Here is a 21,768-nt window from a genome sequence, read left to right on the forward strand (position 1 = left end):
TTAAACGATGATTTTGTATTATGTACGTTAAGTTATATTGAATATACAAAAAGTGTATAGGTTAACTTTGTTCAAACTAGAATATAATTCATTTTTCAATTTTAACATGCATAATGCTTCGCAAATCGCAAAGAAGGTGAAGTGTCTTGTTCTATCGCCGAGATATCGGTCACGAATGTTAAGTTTTGCAAAGCATTCTGTCTGCATATGATTGACTTTGAATTGTCCTAGTTTGTACAGAGATTTTTTACAAAATAAATAAAGAGAAAAACAGTATCCTTAAAGAAATTCCAACACGACAAAATTGAAAATTTTGCAGGCTCGGTTTAACTGAGTCTGTTCATGGACAAGTTACCTTGTCAAGTTACCGTTCACGCCCCCTAGCAGCGAATTAAGCATAATTCAACATTTAACACGAAAATGGTGAAATTTTGAATTTAGAAACATCCGAAGATGTGTTCATACGGCGGTCATAATGGAACCTTCAATGTTACACAGTAGTGCCATGAAAAACGGCGTATGATCCCAAAGTAAAACAATGCATGTGCTCTAAATGAGGAAACAATGGGCGGAACTAAATAAAATGGAATTTTGAAAGGGGATCTGAGTTTATGAAATCTGCATATCACAGACAAGACGTCAAAAGACAAATTTAAAAAGCAGGCAACATATCCTAAGGGTGGTTATACAGTATTCAAGTAGGACAACAGGAAACACTCAAGTTGAAAAGGGTCAAAACGAGGAAACTAAAAGTACCACACAACATGTTTACACAACAATATTGTCGTGCCAAACGATGATCTTCAAGAATCAAAAATATAGCATCATTGACTAAATGTACTGGGAGTTAAAGCCGCCACACGGCAGAACGGATGTGACAATGAAATAGAGAAAAACAGAATCCCTTAAGAATTAAAAAAAGTCAAACACGACAAAATTGAAAATATTGCAGGCTCGGTTTGATCGTGCCTGTTCATGAACGATACTGGAAAGTGCAAGTTACCGTTCACGCCAAAGCATCGCCACCGAGCATCGCCTTATGCAAAATTCAACATTTAATACGAAAATGGTGAAATTTAGAATTTAAAACAGCTATTTAGGCATTTTTTATCTCCTACGTAGAAATTATCCGTTTTTATATAACATGTTAAATTGACATTAGGACGCTTCAGCAATTAAAGGCTAAAGTCACATCTAAATCATTCAATATGTTTGTTTTGTTGCAAGTTATTTTTTCCAAAGTGTAAACCAAATACATGCAGAAATGCTATGACAATTTAAGTAAAATTCATTAATTTGACATTGATGGTCAATGACATTTAAATGTCAAGTTCAAGTCAGTTCAAACTTTAAGATGGACTTGTCCTAAAAGTTGTTTGTCCAAGTATGAAGATGAAGATAACCCATTTATTAATTACTAAGTTAAAGTCAAGTATAGCAAAGTTACAGTCAAGTATTGCAATTATCGGTTAAAATTCAATTATTTAACCTCATAAATGATCCAAAGTCAATAATATTTCTGTTTAATATACAAGAAGGTCGTATAAAAAAACTGTATTTTAATAAGAGGTCAATTACAAAGTTATTGCCAGTTACACCAAAAAGGAGAACATTATAATTATTTTACCTTTAAAGTCAATGTTATTTATGAATGTAGTTCAAGGTCTGTCTGGTTACAAAAGGTCACTCCAAAACTATTGTTAAGTTTAAATTTGAAGACAATCCTATAAAAAAATCTAAGTTACAAAATCAAGAAAACTTCAGACAAATAACATTGTATCTCAAGGTCATTGATGAATGAAAGTCAAGATTAGTAAGGTGTAATTGGAGGTCTTCTTCAAATGGTTGTTGTAGCAAAAAGACAATATACAAAACAGTTATGAAATTTGCGGACAGTAATGCCAACGTGCGAGTTACAGGAACGCTGACATAAAAATATGACAATAACTGTTTAGCTTAAAGTATCCAGCAAACCGGTATTTATTGTGTGACAGAAAGTGTACGCTGAAAATTGGGCTATTGTGAACAATCTGGAATTTGACATAAACTATGTATATTTTTATTAACCAATTTTTAAAAGGTAAAACAAAAGCAGCACTACATCGCCATCTCGCCAAACTGTTTGATCACGTGATTGCGAGACTGACCTTTACGGGTTAAACATAACATATTAAAATATGCGTGGAAAACTATGAAAGCCTGATAGTATCAAATGAAATAAAGAAATATATGTGAAAGGCATTATAACACGAAGCAGATGGCGTCATAACACGAAACCAAAGACGTAATACCGAGAAAAGACGAGATAATGCGAATAAAGCAAAATGAATTGTCTAATAAAGTGAATAAAGGCTATTAATATATATAAGAACGAAAACATTATAACAAAAAAAAAACAAAAGCGTTATAACGTAAAACAATATGCGTTATAACGCGAGCAAAAAGTCGTATAAACCCGAATCAAAAGTCGTTATAACAGCGCGTTATAAAAGGCGTTATTTCGGGAATGTAGACGGTATGGCGCTAAAATAGCATTCTTACTAAAAAATATGGCGTAATAACGCAGAACAATATGTGGAATATTGCGAGCCGAAAGACGTATATACGCGAATCAACAGGCGTTATAAACCAGCATAATTATAAAGGCGTTCTAACACTAATAAAGGCGTACTTGTGAGAATGAAGGCGGTATAACGCAAAAAAATGCCGTTATTAGGTGAAACAAAGGGCGTTATTACGCCAAACAAAAGATAAATATGCGTTTTATTTTATATTTTCTACGGATCCATCCGGATGCCACAGTCTGATCTTTAATCTCGTATTAGGAAATACTTTCTGGAAATAAGGGGTTTACTATCACCCACCTATATACGTTTACGTAATTTGATCAGTCTGTTACTTACCGCAAAGGTAATGTCTTCTAATTCTGACTTAACGAAAATATTATTACCCTTTCAGATATACCTATTACAAAGAACACAAAACATTTTGAATCGAATATGAAACAATATACCTTCCGTTGATCACACTACTTTTACCTTTAGCCCCATTAGAAGACACAGTCGCGTAATACACCTTTCTATCTTAAACGGACTGCGTTAACGAACTTCGTTATTCGAATGAATTGGGGGATTTTCTCAAAACTTTACTGTGAGGAAAATATGCTTAAAAGGTCAATGCGCTAGAACTGTAATACACCGGTTTTTGTCATGTATTTGCTTGTTATAGTATAACTATAAACGACCAATTTATTAAAGATGGAGACAATATTTACATTAATTATATAAAAATAGAAAAACAATACAAGTTTCTGTAGTGCTAATTTATCAACAAATGGCCAAGATGCGATTGTTTTTAAGTTATAAGTGGCAATACATTGTGTGTAATTATCATCACTGCTGTTACTGCTGACGCCTAGTTCAACAAGTAGTTTAGGATATTTTTCGGTCAAAAATTTCCTGTAGAAAGCTTGATTTTCTCTTATTTGATCTGCAACAGAGTCCCCCTGCGCTGAGACGGTCGATTACGTTGAACTTACAGCCGGCACTGGTGTTGAACTTGGTCTTGAACTGCCATCTTCGCGTTATTATTGCCAACCTGTATTTCTTGATGACTGACTTTCTGTGGACTGTGGAGCTCTAAACATCATCGTCGTATTTATATTTGTATAACCATACTAATATATGTATAATATGTAGTAACGCTTCAGTGTGAATTGTATCATAATCTCGATCGTTACAATTATACAATAATAGTATAATATGGCATAACGATTACAGATTTAGCCGCATGGTTTCGAAAAATACAGATATTCTTACAATAATACCTTTGCGCGGGAAAACTTGTCCATTGCTAATTAAACGTTTTTCGTTACGTTTGACATTATTTGTGTTACATTTCGCTACTCTACTGTTTGCACAGTGTATTTAGATTTTCCGAATGAACGCTAGCAGGCGAGGCTACCTTTAGCATTACATCCTGCTTTAGTTCAACCCCGCCAGATGCTTTAGAATATATTAACCGTGTACGGTCATGTTTAGTTGACGTACAGAAGCCACCTCTAGACTATGTACTAGATATTCGTCACCGTTTTTTTTTAAACTGATTCGAATATCTACTCCGCGAAAGAAAAGTTTTTCCAAATATCTCAGAAAATACTAAATTATAACGTACATATTATGCAGCATTTGCGCATTACATCACTTGGCTGGTTTAATAAACGTGGTTACTAGGATAAACAGTTGGTGCAATAGATGGAACATCACACTTGTGGCCACAAGGACAATTATATTCTTGATACTGTCACTTCCACGCCATCAACACGCAAGTTATTGTGGATTAAGATGGCGACGTTTTTAAAATTCTAACGCTCGAGAATTTCGTACAATTCACACTGAAGTGTAACTTCATAGTATATGTTGTGGTGTTTTATAAATATATTATTAAGTGTTTCTATAAATAGAAGTAGGCCTCTATCCCACTTGGCACCATTGTTGTGGTGTTGAAAATTTAAAAACTTTTATTTTTATAAATAAATTAAGTTACTTTTTACCTTTTATTTACTCTTGTTAATGTTTTTAGTTTGCTAAGAAATACTCTTTAATGGGATAAATTTAATCGTCAGGATGACACCACCCTTTGAATACAAAGGGAAATAAAACACAAATATTGAATAAATTTAAATCAACCAAATGTTCTATCAACTAAGTTTTTATTTACTCTTAACTAAAAGTTACTTAAAACTTAACAAGTTGACAATAAGTACTATAATATATATTGTTGATATTTAAACAAAAAAATGTGATTATTAGAATTAACTAATTATAAATAGATTTAAAACAGTTGAAAGTTGTTAAAAATGTAATAACTGAAATATGAAATATGTGCTGTTAAAGTAATAAACCTAAAAAGTAGCAAGCCCTGTTTAAATCTGTATCAACAAAAAAATTAAAGATCTAATAATTCAAGATGGCTGCCACTTAAAACAAAGAAAAGATATTAACTACTTCTGTAAAAAGAAATTACTAAAACTACTTACAAATTTATCAAAAATATTTCAGTGAATTTAGATAATCCCTACGGTTCATTTATATGCTAAAGTGCCTAAATAAATTAAATAATTACTTAATCAACCTTAGAGAGGTTTTAGAGATGTTACCTCTTCAACAATTAGCAGCAGTATGTCAAAATTGTGTAAAGTGCCTGTATGTATGCACTCTAATAGGAACCAGAACATTAGTGGAACCAGTAAAATGCAGAACTGCTCTGATTGGTCCAGGACTTTAAGCTAATAAGAGCTCAATAGGGCTTTACATAACTATCCTAAAAATAGATTATGATTCATGACAAATTTTGCAGCAGAATCATTGACCATGATTTTAAAAATAATCAAGTTTTACAAAATATTTGTAACAACAAAATCACTGCGGTATACCGTACCCCGGATATTGCTCGATATTATGAGGACTTTTATCCCATTTCGCGACTTCAACGAGGAAAGAAGGTAAATTCAGTGGCTAAATTTAGTCATTTTGAATTTGTTTGATATAAATTTTGTAGAATAACAAATACTTCGATAATTTCTCTAGTTACTGAAAACCTAAAAATGTTAAGAAATAGCTTTGAAATGTAATAAGGAGGTAAAATTCGTCTCTTTGCTCACGTGATAAATGAGCTTGGATCAGTCAAATTTGATGTTTTTGTGCATATACTTCCTTAAAAGAAAAACTTGAATCGAGTGAAATGTGATAATGATGATAATGTTTATGTTGCAAATGTTCAATCAACAATAGAACCTCAGATGACGGTGCATTTTGAGAATAAATACACATGTCAGTGTACCGAGTAATGCATTGGAGTTGTCCGCCGGTGTCACGAGTATTGCTTTTTAGTGTAACGAGTATTGGTTATCAATATAGAGTAAATGTAAGTAGAAAACACAGAGTATTTACTACATTTAATTTTCAATATTTCTTATTGTGTATACTTATATTTACACTATATGTTCGGAATATGCAGAGTTCGGCAGTACTTTACTGGAATAATCCAGATTTTCATTCCTGCTCATGAAAAATCTCAGTCAAACGAACTCGGCAATTTTCTGTGTTTAAAAAGTTCTTGTTGCTATCGAAGGATCAACCTTTCCAGAATTTGTTAATAATTATTGCATATCTTAGTTTAAATAGTAACAAACTGCATCGAAAGTGCATTAATGCTGCCTCAAGATGGTATTGAGCAAGCATGCCAATATCTAATATCAACCGACTTCCTACAATGCCAAAAATCCATATAATGGTAACTTTCGGTCATTTTGCACCTGCGCTCTAGCAACGGCAGACCGTCTGCACGTGAAATTTGTTACGTCATAAGCAATGAGTTACCGTATGACTGCCGAGCGGGTACAGCTAAAAAAAACGAATAATAGATTTTGATAAAATTATGATAAAGGGCAGCAGATGCAATAAAAAAGTTATGTTCCTCATAACCTCTTACCTCCTCATAAAGGCGTGTTTAGAAGGCTATATATCCCACCCCTTTTGAAGCCTCAAATAGTATAAAACATGCGCTATTTAGGCCACAAGCACTGTTTTTTCGGTTGAGAAATGTTGTTCAAAACAGTGATCATTTTTTCGGCGCCATCGCCATTAAAAAGGTACATCAAGAGGGTGCCACAGGGGGGATGTGCCCCCTTCTGTTTTGGGGTTTGAAGTGGGACTGTAGCCCCTCTAATCGCCAAGAAGATTTGGGACTTGTGGGGGACTAAAATGGCGTCCGGTCGATTTAAAGGTACCATGTAATCAACGCCGAAAACCTTGGACTTTATCTCAATCAATTGAGAAGTTGCTGCACCTTGAAATCAGTTTTGATGGGGAAAAAAACAACGCAAAATAGAGATTTTTTGGCAATTTTGAGACGTCCCCCGTTGCTATGGTAACTGGAAATTTAAAATTGAGCATGCTATTCCACAAGCTGTGGTCCAGCCAACATTTGTGTTCAGTTTGATCAGTATTGAAGCATTTTTTATAGTTTCATAGCAGTTTGAACTTGTAACAAGAGGCTTAATTCAATGAAAACAGCCATTTTTGCAATATGCTCATGCAATAAAAGGTTAAGACCATAACGGCATGCTTGGACGGAATAAGCCCTCGTGCCAATATTTTACTAAGAGTGTCGATATGTTTCTTAAGGCAAACTTGCCCTGTAAAAATTTATTATTAATGTCATTTAAATATGTTATTTATTCTTCTCCTTTTCAGAGATGGGTCTCCTTGATCACATGTATTTAAAGATTTTTTATCGTCAATTTCGATGGTTCTTCCCTGCGTGCGACCCTGATTCTGACCCTGCACACACTTTATTTCATCCATAGTGTGATTTTTCAATCAAATGGGTAATTGAATCTTTGTATTTGCCGTAGAAAAAGAACAGTAATAACACTGAAAATGCATTGTTGAATCTGAAAAATTTGAATAATATCATATTAACAGTACATTATAAGCAAAATGAAATGGAATAGAAAAACAGACGTGAAGATCAGACAAAAATATCGATTTTCCATACTAATGTGCAATACACTGTACACTAAAGTTGGGCTATTTTGCAATACCCTGTTCACTTAAAATCAATACTCGGTACACTTTCTTGTATCTTTTTTGGCCTGTATCTTTCTTTACTTTCACACTTTTTGCCTGAAATTTGGACAAAGCATACTTGGATTGTGAATAAAAAAATTGCTCGATTTTTTTATATTGGTAATATAATAATTTCTAACGATTCTACAGTATCGTGGTCAGTATTTTCTAGTGAGCAGCGGATCGTTTAGGGGTAGTTTTATCAATTTTACAAATATCTGTAATACTTTTACGTCTTTTAGAGCTACACAAATACCTCTGGATATATAAAACCCGTTGAGATAAATGAAATAGCCATTGGTTTTGAAAACATCGTCGCTGAACTTACCTTCGTTCCCCATTCAAAGTCGCGAAATGGGGTGAAAGTCCTCATAATATCGAGCAATATCTGGGGTACGGTATACCGCAGTGAAAACTAGCAACTAATTTAAACTAAACGTATTTAAAAACATTTATATATGTTAAATCAGTAATATGTATCTCACTTAGTTTAAAGGCCAGTGTGAGTGAAAGTAGAACCATTCACTCTATATATAAAGAGCCTTATGCCATGATAACTTACTAATAGACTATGGAGGGCGTTCGTTGCCAAAATTCCAGACATGTAAAGTGTTCCTTTTTAAAATGACTTTTGAAAATGCGAACTTGTATGCCTACCATTTTTATTGTATGCCTCTTAATTCAATCTTTTAATTGAAGGTTACCGCCTTTATATAACAAGTTTACATATATATCGTAACAACTGACCTAACATCTAAAACGACAACAAATTTACAAGTTCGTATCTTCCATTGCATGCAATACATACGCATGTTTGCACACTTGTAATATACAAATGAATTGTAAAACTCGAATACGGAAAATAGAGTTTAAGAAAACGTGTTACCAGTTGTAGAACTACAAGAGTACGCTTAACACAGTAACATGTTTAAAATGACAAAAGTAGATTCACAAAGTTAAACGATTTTAAGTCAAGCATAACGCCCCGCCCCTCTCGGAGTATTTACGACCTTCTATTGCGGACAGGTATAAAACGGCGCCTCTCCCATATTTTTAAATAAAACTGAAGGACAACATACGGCATTTTTCATAACATATATAATTATGTTACATTTGTTACAAAAGTTTTGTCACTAGCAACATCACTTGAAAATTGCTGATTTTACCTTTATGATGAAGATAACTTGTGCATTACCTTATTATTTAACATCGTGTTCTTATCAGTTACAAATTATTTATCATTTTAGTGATTAGCCTGTCCGTGCTATGCCTAGTGGCCTGTCCTGTGTTTTGTTTGGGGTCCGCCTGGGCTTCTTGCCACTTGTTCTTGTTGCTGGGTCATGTAGGGTTGCGTTCATTGAGCGCCGCCTTTCCTTGTTGATCTTGTTTATCATATATTCCTGAGAAACATCGGCGATTTGGAAATTTTTAGGGAAACAATGACCAACTTCAAGGGAGTAATTTTATTGATAATGTAAAAACCATCCAATATTCTTATTGGTAAAATTGAAAAATGTATTAACACAAATTTCACTTTCAACAAAAACTATGCAAGTATTTGCAAAAATAGGATTTTAAAGCGGCCACCGAGATTTCCTTTCCGAAATCAAGAAAATACTTATCCGTAGCACATATGTACAATCTTTAATAAGGTATTTTCAGTATGAATTAAAACTTTTTGCACTTGTTCATTATCCCTCATGTACAGACTCAATCAAACCGAGTCTGCAATTCTTATGTAATTTTGTAGTGATTAATGCTTCCGAGGGATCATTTTGTTTCCAGATTTTATTACTTCACAACAGCAGGTGCCAAGTTCCGTGTGGCAGTTGTAAAAAGTTGCCCCGTACTTCACTTCAGTGTTTTTCTGGTCCTTCGGGATCATTGATGCAAGAGCTATTAAGTGTTGAGAATTGAGTACCGTTCAAGCCGGTGCTAGGGGGCGTGAGGGATGTTGCACTTGTTCATTATCCCTCATGTGCAGACTCAATCAAACCGAATCTGCAATTCTTATGTAATTTTGTTGTGATTAATGCTTCCGAGGGATCACTTTGTTTCCAGATTTTTAATATACTTATTCAAAGCTTATGGTCTTAAATTTCATTCAATATTCAATTTCCTTTTTGAATAAAGTATCTAAAGGAAGCGACGTTATTTTTTTCCGAATACATGAGTGTGGATTTAAGAGAGAAAAAAATAAACAACGATAAGTTAGAAACAAATTATTTTTTAATACTTCTACATAATTAATTTTCATTTTTAAGGCATCACTAGAAAGTACATAAAGGATTCTTTTACTTGAGTCTAAAATTATCAACGCCGCCTTTCCTTGATGATCTTGTTTATTATCAAAATTGACAAAGAAATAAAAAAAGTAAGTAGGGGGTGCCATGTTTTTCTTACTGAATTTCAGAGTGTTTTTTTTTTACTTGGGGATCATATGCCGTTTTTAATGGTATGGCACTTACGTGTCACATTGAAGGTTCCATGATAATCGCCATATTAACACATCTGCGGATGTTTCAAAATTGTACAAGTTCATGTTGAATTTTGCTTAAGCCGGTGCTAGGGGGCGTGGACGATAACTTGCTATTTCCATTACCGTCCATGAGCAGGCTCAATCAAACCGGGCCTGCAACATTCTCAATTTTGTCGTTTTGAGCGTTCTTTAGGGATTCTTATTTTCTCTATTTTACAGAAAGTAACATGATAAACTTTTTAACGAAAGTTAATTCAGTTTGATTTAATTCATTTTTATTTTTAGGCATTATATAATTATATATCATAAATCGTATGAAGCACACTTTTATTTCAATCCAAAATTATCAAAATATATTACGAACTTAAAAAAACTTTGAGGGAATGCCGTATTTTTCTTACCAATTCGAGAGTGTTATTTTCAGAGTAAAAAAACCTAAAAATTTTATACATCTATTTAATTCATATTTATTTCCGAGGCACTCATAGAAAGCTTATGGCGTAATCTTTCATTTGATACCAATAATATTGGACTTTTTATAGAAATAAAAAAAGTTAGAATGGACGCCGTGTTTTCCTTCACTTTATTGAGTAATAGGAGAGAGGCGACGGGTATTATACCTGTCCGCACATTTCCGTGATAGAAGATCGCAAATACTCAGAGAGAGGCGGGGCGTCATGCATGACTTAGAATCGTCTAACTTTGTGAATCTACTTTTGTCATTTTAAACATGTAACTGTGTAAACGTACTGTTGAAGTTCTACGACTGGAACACGTTTTATTAAATTATATTTTCTGCATTCGAGTTTAAAATTTCATTTGTGTTTTTCAGGTACAGATATATATCTACAAGTGTGTAAACATGCTTATGTATTATATGCAATGGTAGATACGAACTTGTAAATGTGTTGTTGTTCTCCATGTTAGGTCAGTTGTTAAGATTTACATGTAAACTTGTTATTTAAAAGCAGGTGCCTTTAATTAAAAGATTGGATTAAGAGGCATATCATTTGCTGTGCACGAATGCAATAAAAAATGCTAGACATACATGTTCGCATTTTCAAAAGTAGTTGTCAAAAGGAACACATTACATGTCTGGAATTTTGGCAACGATCGCCCTCCATAATAGACTAGTGAATGATAAGAATGAAATGTCTATTAAACAATATATGTTTAAATATCATTAAACTTTAAAATAAAATTAAATCTAGGTTGAGTTTAAACCCATAATATTATACTTCTTGAGTAATAATTATGCAACATTATGTAATGATTATATAAACTGTTGACGTTGAAATCCATTGGTATTGTTTTTCAGTCTTTCTTCAGTAAATTATGGTTATATTGTCTCCTTTTTAATATGTTGATGGTTTATAGAATACTATAACAACCAAATACATGCAGAAAAACCAGTGTATTATAGTTTTAGCGTTTTGACCTTTTTATCTTAATTTTCTGCATAGTAAAGTGTTTGAGAAAATCCCCAAACTTATTCCGTATTACGAAGTCCGTTTAAGATAGAAAGCTCTATTTAGAAGATACTTTCAGGTTATTATACAGGACATATCTGTAGATTAGTTAAAATATGACGCACATATAAGATAAGATAAGAAATTTATAACTATAGTGACATGTATAAAATCAATGATATGATACATGTAAATTAAGTTAAACTGCATTTACACCTGGCCCAATGGATCTATAAGTCACCTTATATATACAAATATCAAAGAGTCATCATAAAAGTATGACAAATAGTTCACAATATTACCGCACTGATCAAATGATAATTATTGTAAATGTAAATAATATAATTATATATATATATCTTGAGCAATTAATTCAGATCAATATGGGTTTTCCTTTCTCGCGTTACTAAGCTATTTGGGTAACATTAACATGGTATCGAATTCGTGCTTCAAAGCCATTGTGCTGCGTTATAACACCTTTGGTTTTGTGTTATCACGCCTTTGCTTTTCATTTTATAACGCATTTATTCGCATTATTAAGCAATGCGTTTCGCGTTACTACGCCTTTATTCGCGTAAAAGCGCCCTAACACGTGTTACTTTGTTGTTTTGTTTTGCGTAACGCTTTACGCTTTGTAGAACTACCATGTGCTTTTAACTTTTTTTACAAATTATTCTTTCCAAAAAACATAAGTGATTTACTGACTTTTATAAACAGCTATTTCATTGTAGTAAGTAAATAAAATGAACTCTTCTTCATGAGTATTGAAATTGTGTCATGTCAACAAAGATATTCTTAATAGCACAAGTCAGTATAAAGCGGCTTTGGCGAAATACGTCATCCAAGGTCGTTCGTAACTCGTACGTGTTATGGCCGACATCGCAGTGAAATGGGCAATTATATTGACAGAATCTATATTTTGATACTTTAAATGTTTAGAGCGTTGTTAAAAATTTGTGTCATCGGATAATGCAAAATAATAAGTTAGGAGTAGGATAATCGCAAATTAAAAAAGTTCAGATTAAATTTCATATGAAATATACTGGTACACATGATAAATAGCTTATCACACGAGATAACTAAAGGTTTCTATATAATACATGTAGATTTATGATAATAATTCATTTAGTTTCTCTGTCTATAGTTTCCCTATCACATGGTACAATGTTTTTATATGATTACTACCAACTTACTGAATAATTTTATCTAACACATGTGCAATAAAAATCGTATTTAAAAAAGAAGTCAGTTTCGGCAATTCTATAGTTTTTATGTGCCCGAAAAAAATTCGGCTTATCTTTTCTGTACAATGGAAGGTAGACAGAAACGTTAACGATAATGAGATGATAATGCAGGGCATAGGTTGGACCTTCTTCAGATCAAGGTCAGAGTCACACTTAGTCTTCAAGTAAAATTTTCAAAATGTTGTGTCTGCTGTGAATTTTTTAAACCGTAGAAATTAAGCAGGAATATAACTTATAATGCAAACAATGTGCAAAAAAAGTATTGGCTTTCCTGAGATCAAAATTAGCCCCATCTCATCGGTAACTTGACTTATATAGTAAAATACCCTTGTTTCTTATTGCTTGAAATTTAAATACCCAAAGATATCTGGCATGTAGCATTGCCTTGTGTACCACAACAAAACAGGCAAAAAATGATATAAGTTAGCCCTTGGGTAATATTGGTCCTATCTTGGGACACCTGATTCATAGTGACTTGTATATTGAAATAATTTTAAGTTTTACTGTGTAAAACTATCATGCCAGGAAATGACATATTTGGCATGTAGCATTGTATTGTGGACCTTTACAAGATTGATATTAATCAAGACAAGTTTGCCAATACTGAACCCGTTCAAGGGGCGACACTAAAGAAATAGAGACTTATGCAGGAATATTGCCCTGCCCTGGGGGTCTTTTGATTTATAGGAACATATTGTAGTCGTATTGTGTGAAACCACAATGTCAAAAGTTTAAATATTTGACAAATTGCATTGAATAGTGGACCTTAACAAAAGTTACAAAAAGATATAATCCTATAGGTAAAAATTGGCTTTATTCCCTAACCAAGTTGATGTAGACTATAATAACCATAATTATATACATGCACCCTTTCACTACAAAACAAAGATCTCAGATATTTGGGTGGGGGTATCTTTTTGTAGTATTATACCTATGACCAATAGGTACAAATTAGCCCTTGAAGTGTCAAATGCTTTATGTATACTAATGTATAAGGAATTTCCACTACTCTTTGTCTGTAAAAATTGTAATATATATTTGGCATTACATTTTTTTCTATCAGACCTCTACAAAAGTTTGTGAATCTTGCACATAGGGTCAGAAATGCTCCAATCCTATGTGTCATTTAGTATGACAAGAATGATTTAGATTTAACAATTAATAATTAATACTAAAACACGTTTTTGAATGGGTCTCTTTCCTTATCGACAGATTGTTTTTGATCCCTCCTACAAATTTTTATTAGTGCCTGCCTTATTTGTGCTCTTGTTTATATTTCTATTCAAAATTCAAGGCTACAAATGTGCACAACATATTAAGACAAATATATCTTGTTTAATAACTTACGTAAAAGTCAATTAAGCTCACTTAAGCAAACATGGCTCAGATGTGAGCTTTAAGTAAACGAGGGGCAAGTACTTTACAAATACTGAATAAAATCACAAGCAGTCACAAAGGTGCATAAGTTCAAATGCTGACCATCATTCTAATAAACCGTTAGGCCTACTGGTCAAATACGTTTTGAGGTATGCATAAACAAGTTGAAAATTTCAGATACATACTTAGTCATGGGCAATAACTCTAACAAGACTAGAACTATCCACATGCAAAACCCCAGGAGCTTCATCGTGATATTGATCATTATTCCTGTTAATTGGTTGATTCCAAATTAAGCACTCAATGAAAACAAAAGAAACATAATTGAACGGATTTTACTAAGTCAAGAGCAATTACTCTCTTCAAATACTGAATAAATTCACAACCAGACCCCCGTGTGCACAACTACACATACCAACCAACATTTCTGTCAAGTTTCAAGACTTTAGATTAAATAATTTTTGAGCTACACACGACCCAAGTTTTTACTTATTCGAGAGCAATTACTCTAGAAATACTAAATAAATTCACAAGCGAAACCCCAGGTGTACAACAACACATGCTGACCAACATTCCTGTAAAGTTGCATGACACTAGTTTCTTGAGCTACGCACGAAACAATATGAAAATATTTACTAAGTCAAGGGCAATACTCTAACAAAACAGAATATATCCACAAGCGAAACCCCAGGTACACAAGTTCAGACGCTAATTAATTTGCCTGTAATGTTTCATGACCCTAGGTCAGAAATTTTTTGAGAAATGTGCATGACAAGTTGAAAATTGCAAATTTTTTCTTAGTCAAGGGCAATAACTTTGACAAACAGAATAAATCCAGAAGTGAAACCCGAGGTGCACAATTCCACATGCAAACATTCCTGTAAAGCTTCATGACTTTAGGTCAAATAATTTTTGAGATCTGTGCATCAAAAGCTAAAGAAATTGCATATTTTTAAGTCAGCGGCAATAACTCTGGCAAAACAAAATAAATCCACAAGCGTAACCCTACATGCACAACTTCACATGCTGAGCAACATTCCTGTAAAGTTTCATGACTTTTGGTCAAATACTTTTTAAGTTACGTGCGACACAAGTTGAAAATAGCCTTTTATCTAAGTCAAGTGCAATAACTCTACAAATACTGAATACATTCATATGCAAAAACCCAGGTGCACAACAACACATGCTGACATCTGATATCTTCCCGTAAAATTATCAGATAAGGACTGAATATAAGAAGAATTATCATTGGTCATTTTTAAAATACAAATTGAAATCGGGAAACCTCATTGGTAAATCAAAAATAAAATGTAAGGGATAGTTTTTACCTAAAAATAAAAAATGTAAGCGATAATATTTATATTTATCTTAGCTACAAGAACTAATTATTTTGTCATTGTTATGCAAGCATTCCTTACATATCTATTTGAACGAAAACTTTGAAATAATATATGCAGTTTTACTTCACCATAGTATAACCCCGCCCTTTTCACCCCTATAGCCCTTGTTCCTTTAATTCCCATATTGGTGCGTTTTAGTTTTTATTCTTTCAAACATAACGTTTTCCTCTCCTCCTTTCGCCGCCCTTATGTCCACTCCCGGTTTTGGTTTGGTGCCTTCTGGGTGCCATGCTGTGGTAGCTTGGGTGACAACGTCCTGTGAACGTTGACTTTGCGTTGTTGATCTTTATTCTCGTTCTTTAAAGATACTCCTTGTTTTTTTGTTTTTTGAAGGTAATCTGTGATATGCTTACCCACTTTCAAAATTCCAGTTTGTTTAGTTAAACCATTTGCTTTTTCGTTAAGGACACAAGCATGTTTTCTACTTGGGGACCATATGCCGCTTTTCATGAAATGGCACGAGCGTGTCACATTGAAGGTTCCATGATTATCGCCATATAAACACATATGCAGATGTTTTAAAATTTAACCAATTCATGTTAAATGCTGAATTCTGCTAAACCGGTGTAAGTAGATGTGGATGAAATCCTGCTTTTACCATTACCGCTGATAAATAAGCTCAAAATCAAGACGAGCCAACAACATTTTTATTTTGCTGTGTTGAGCTTTCTTTACGTTTTCCGGTATTTCTTTATCTCTTTGTTATAACGCAAGCATTATGGAGCAAATAAACTGCAATAATTAACCTGCAACATTTTCAATTATACCGTTATGGGGCTTTCTTTAGGGATTCTAGTCAAGTAGCACACCAGTACTATTACCAGTACTAATACCTGTAATTTTGCAAGGAACTGATATAGGTTTATAGCAAGCTTATACAGAATCTAGCTTGAGGTTGCTTTTGAACTAACTAGAGGTTTGATGTCAATGTCACTGGTATGAAAAAAACTGGCTTCTGGACGATAACTAGAATTCAAAATTAGATAATATGTTCACAATTATTATATGGCTAGCTTATGAAGAGACCTCGCTTGGAAATACTTTTGGATCCCCATGGATTAAGGTGAAGGACACTAACACTTAAATTAGGACGTAACTTGAGTAAGGAATGAGATATTGTTATGATATATGTATCATAGCAAACAAATGTAAAGTCCTCGCTTGGAAATTCGAAATTCATGCCAGGGTCACTGTTACTAAATATAGAAAAATGGTTTCGGTGTGGTTATAAGAGTAAGGAATCAGATATTATGATTAAAGTTGGTACATGTAGACAGACTTCGTGTGGAATTGGGAATTGCCTTTTGACCTCCTCATGGTCAATGTCAGTGTTAACGAAATTGAAAAAGAGTTAGAAATGAGTTTGGGCTGTTGTTTTAGACCACTAATTTATCATAAAGTTATTGTTCTGTTCTGTCTTATTCCTGGTTGCCAATGATAACTCTTTTATTATTGTTATAATGTCTATACATTTATAAACATAACATGGTACATTGTAATATAAAAGTTGAGTTCAAATTTGGCAACAAACGACCACTTTGTTTTCGCGAAGTTATCTCTGTCGCTTATTTTCACCAAAGATTATGTTTATCGGTTTATTGTAACAAGGCCATTATAGCAGTAATAATTGGTACAAAAGTTAAACCTAGTAAAATATAGGTCGAGTTAAAATTTGGTTTAAGATCACGTACACAGTGATAGCTCTTGTTGGTTCTTTGAGCATGTAAATTTTAAGTTTCCTAATTTATCACTGTTTCAACGATAACTGCATCCATCTATATCCTCAGGCGTTTTAACAATCTAAGGACTAATAATATTGGTAATAACGGACGCAAAGCAATGTCTGCTGGACCATGGAATAGTAGAAGACATAGTAGAAACATAGACAAAAATCAAGATTTAACTTTCAACTTAAGGGTGAAAATATTACCAAAACAACAGACCACGTGATTATGCACTTTTATACCAATGTCAACGTTTTAAACTGTCAAATCAGTTATGCGTTCAGCCCGTTGAAAGGGATACAAAAAACAAAGGGAATTAAAGAATCAGAATCACAAAATGATTTACAGAATACAGATCATCCTATATTGGCGGGGAAAGAAACTGTACATGAAGATGGCGTTTTTGCATATCAGACTGGTGGTTCCGTTGTTTTCCTTGCTAATGTAAGAAAAAAGTAACGGATGAAATGGCACTGATTTCCATGAAAAAATAATTGATAGAGATAACCAATTTCAAACATAGTAGAGTATGCAAGAAAAAAATAATATGTTTGCGATTCTTGGGACGAATATAACGATCCGAACTACAACACATGACATATATCATCACTTTAGAACGATCATCGTTTTTATCATCTATCTTGCCAGAAAGGATCGAACTCTACGCTACCTTGTCTCGTTAGATCTTATTCTAGTAAAAGTTATTCGCATCAAATGCAAGTTTCACATCAAGTTACTCATAGTTTTATAACAAAACTTGAAGAGGATGTTCAATGTATTTATCATTTGACTAGGAAAACTTTAAGCTGTGCCGGCTGACCCATTTTTTTTTTATTGTTGTTCTAATTGTTTGTATTTGTCTTTTCTTGATCATTTGTTTTAAAACCTTATGCCTCCAGATACATGCCATTTTTTGCAAAAAAATATTTGAAAATGTATTTAACAGTAAAATTGTTTAAAGTGAGAAAAGAAACACACACACAGACACACACCGCAAACGGCAAATACTTTCAAGTTAAAATTACTAAATAGAGGTTTAAAATTATGCAAAACAATAACCCTAATGCGTAAGTCATTTATAAAAAATATGGTGATAAATATTGCAAAATCAGTCATTATTCCAATATAATTATTAAAGGCATCTTTCTACTTTTTAAAAAAATAATTTTAAGTTCGTTTTTAAAAAAGATATTTTCGTTATTATATCTGGAGGCATTCAGCTTTAATATTTGTCCAACTGCCCGATCATTGAAATTGATTTGCTGCCACACATTCGTTAACGTATGTTTACAGCACTTCCATCTGGAAAAAGGGTATACAATGTCGGGGAAAAAAGGTATAAAATGTAGCATAACACTGCTTAGTGCGGACCACGAACATGTCATCGTCATCCCCTTTAAGTACAGAAAGTTAGAATTAGTCTCTATGTTATTTCTATAAAGTATTAGCAAAAGAAATTTATTTTAAATCAAGAAGTACAAGTTTTGAACCATATATTTAAGGATTTTACTTTTGGTGGATGTATATTATTATTTTTAATAAATTTCCCTTCAGTATGCACTTTTCCCGGTGATATGAAAGGCTTTTAATGCAATTTTTTTGAAAATCCTTTTCTTTACATGTATCATAACATCTTTTTATAGACAATTAGAAGCTGATATTGCCTTTTTCAATGGTAAAAAGTTTAACGCCTGATGGAGCAAGTCCTGGGCAGCGTAACATTGCGTAAGTTTTTCGTACGTGTTTTTCGTAACTTCACGCTAACGATTAAACTTACGTAGATCGCAAGTGTAGTTCACAAATTGTTCGTAAGTTTTTCTTTAACTTACGTTAAAATAGTGCGTAACTCATCAAAGAAGGTTTAAAGAATCAGTCAATTAAAAGGCATTTTGGTAATATCTAATGACAGCAAAACATTTATAAAAAAGGCTAAACTAGTATTTCGTAGAGTCATCTAGGGACTATCAGGAATGTTGCTGAGCAATTCGTACTTTTAAATATATAGTGTGCCAACGGCCATCCATCATACACGCGTTTCCCTCGATTTTAAATAAATATATTTATAGAGTAGAAAGGAAAACCACATATGATCCATCATAGAAGATATTTAAAGGTTTTTTTTGTTTGTTTTGCGATGTGAAAAAACTGCTATGTCCTCAAGTGAAAATATGGATTTTTTCTCATTTTATATGAAATATTTAACACGAATTTAAAAAAAAAACTATTTATTCATTTTTATTTTATTTATTTATTTCATGCCTATCAAGTAATGAAAACCCCTTGATGTTTAACGATTTTACACTGTAACATGCTAAATGCATGCGTAAAAACGATGACGCACAAACGCCACATGCAAACATTAGACATAAACGATTTATGTCATCATTGTACTGTTTTAGTGAAGTAATGATATCTGAATATTTGCCATAAAAACTGCAACAGATAATTATTTTAATGTACATTGCAAATCATACAATTTCATGAACGTACAAAGGTCATCATCATTTTGAGATACTCTCCTATTAGTCTTCATTTACTTGATACAGTATAAATCAAATGAAATTTACTGAGATTCAGTTAATATTATATCGAGGATTGGCCGCAAGAATGTTGTTATTCCTTCTTTATTTCATATAAGTTACTGCAGTTTGCGGTCAACCCTCGATATGTCATTTATAAAATTCTAAATGAATCTACATAAGCTCGTAAAGTTTAAATAATATAGAACACTTTATAACTGATTTATAATACTTTCAGTCGATATCAACCACGACTAAAGGCGGTATGGGATACCAGTACATATTTGGAGAAGAAGATAGTAATTAAAAGACTTTCGTCTTTAAGCTGATAGGACGACTTCCATATTGATATATGTAATTTTACTAAATTTAATTTTTAATAAATCCGTAAAGATACATTATCCTTCCCTTACTTAGACTTTACTTTTATAGAGCCGCTTTCACCATTTAAATATATTACCAATCACATCCGTCTCTAAAAATCTCGCTTACCTACACTGAAATTATTCAAAGACGATGTCAGTCTTACTTACGTAAATTTTAAGTCAACAAATTGTTTTGCGTAACTTTGTAACTTTACGTAAAAACTAACGAAAAACTTACTTACCCAAATCTTTAGTAAAACGCCTTTACATAAAAAATCAGAAGTAAGTTAAAACTTACGCAAATCTTAGGCGTAAGTACGTTAATAAAACACTGCTCTGGTGTGTAAGACAGAGTCTCAATACATGTAAAGCTACTCTCCTACACAAAACAGGTCTTAAAACATATTTTTTAACAATTATTAAATATGCATAGGAGTACAATTTGCAATTCCCATGAGATACTGGTGTACATCTTATCATTTGCAAAAAGGTTTTGATAGCCAACAGACTAAGAGCCTTTTCCCGTTTGAACTTTCCTGTGTGAAATCTGAACTGAAATGGCTATATATCACTTTGTAATACACCTGTCAAACATAACATTCCTGAGGCCTTACTTGCTACGATTATCTTCTTCCTTCCATCTTTTCACTGTAGCATACTTTGTAATCTGAGTCGTTATATGGTTGCACGATAGCCCAGCTTGTTAGACCACTGAGGGTAACCCTTGAGGTTCCAGGTTTGATTCTGTGTATTAACCTTCAGATTTTATAGAGACACATTTAGTGGTTCCTATCTACCTAGAGGTGAAATGGCAAGAAACCCAGAAACTCGCATGTATCAGTACTATACACTGGACATGTAAAAGAACCAAGGAGTCTATTCAAATTTGAGACTGGTTCCCGATTCCCTTGTATATCATAGCGGTCTCTGGAATCTGCTGAGGTAACAACCTTACTGGAAATAAGGGCGTGCACTTTTCGTGGGCTAACATTGATCGCGCGGTCTAAAGAAATTCAATTCAATTCACAAAGATTAAAATAATTAATATTATTCATTTTCATTTGTTTTGGGTGTAGGCTTAATCATCTGAAATAAAACCATGTAATAAAAATAGAATAATAATCAAAAACTTACCATAATCCGTTTTAATGTTTTTTTTTCAATTGTTTAACACAGCGTAAGTCAGTGTATGGAGATTTTCTATAATTTTATATCCTGGACATTGGCGGCAATTTTTAATGTCAAAATAAATCAAACAAACAGTAATCATGATAAACGACCGCTTTTAAATGATCACTACACTGGTTTGCATACCATCTCTACCGGACTTTATCCTTATATGCTGATATTATCCGACCAATCGGCATACTTCGTTAAACCTCTTGACTACGCAATTATCAGACGTGTCATAAACTTCCTGTCATAAATTATGACCCCCAGACATAATTTCTCAAAGCGATGAATGTTTATAAGTAGATATTAAACTTATAGAATTTTTGGAAGACTTTCATGACCTAAATGATTATCCCTTTACACACATTTCCAAAATAACACTGCCAA

At 33.1% G+C, this 21,768-nt stretch overlaps 1 protein-coding gene across 1 annotated transcript in view; it reads right to left on the reverse strand.

The window, feature by feature from the left end:
* Window positions 1–21,514, reverse strand: part of LOC132716748 (heat shock 70 kDa protein 12A-like) — a 99,258-nt gene extending 77,744 nt beyond the window's left edge. Inside the window, exon 1 of the mRNA XM_060700077.1 lies at window positions 21,343–21,514. Coding sequence (XP_060556060.1) covers window positions 21,343–21,345 — 3 coding nt within the window. The 5' untranslated portion in view covers window positions 21,346–21,514. The remainder of the gene's footprint in view (window positions 1–21,342) is intronic.
* Window positions 21,515–21,768: the final 254 nt, after the last annotated feature.

Source organism: Ruditapes philippinarum, unplaced genomic scaffold (genome assembly GCF_026571515.1).
Source record: "Ruditapes philippinarum isolate M1 unplaced genomic scaffold, ASM2657151v2 ctg889_1_1_1_1, whole genome shotgun sequence".
Lineage (NCBI taxonomy): Eukaryota > Metazoa > Mollusca > Bivalvia > Venerida > Veneridae > Ruditapes > Ruditapes philippinarum.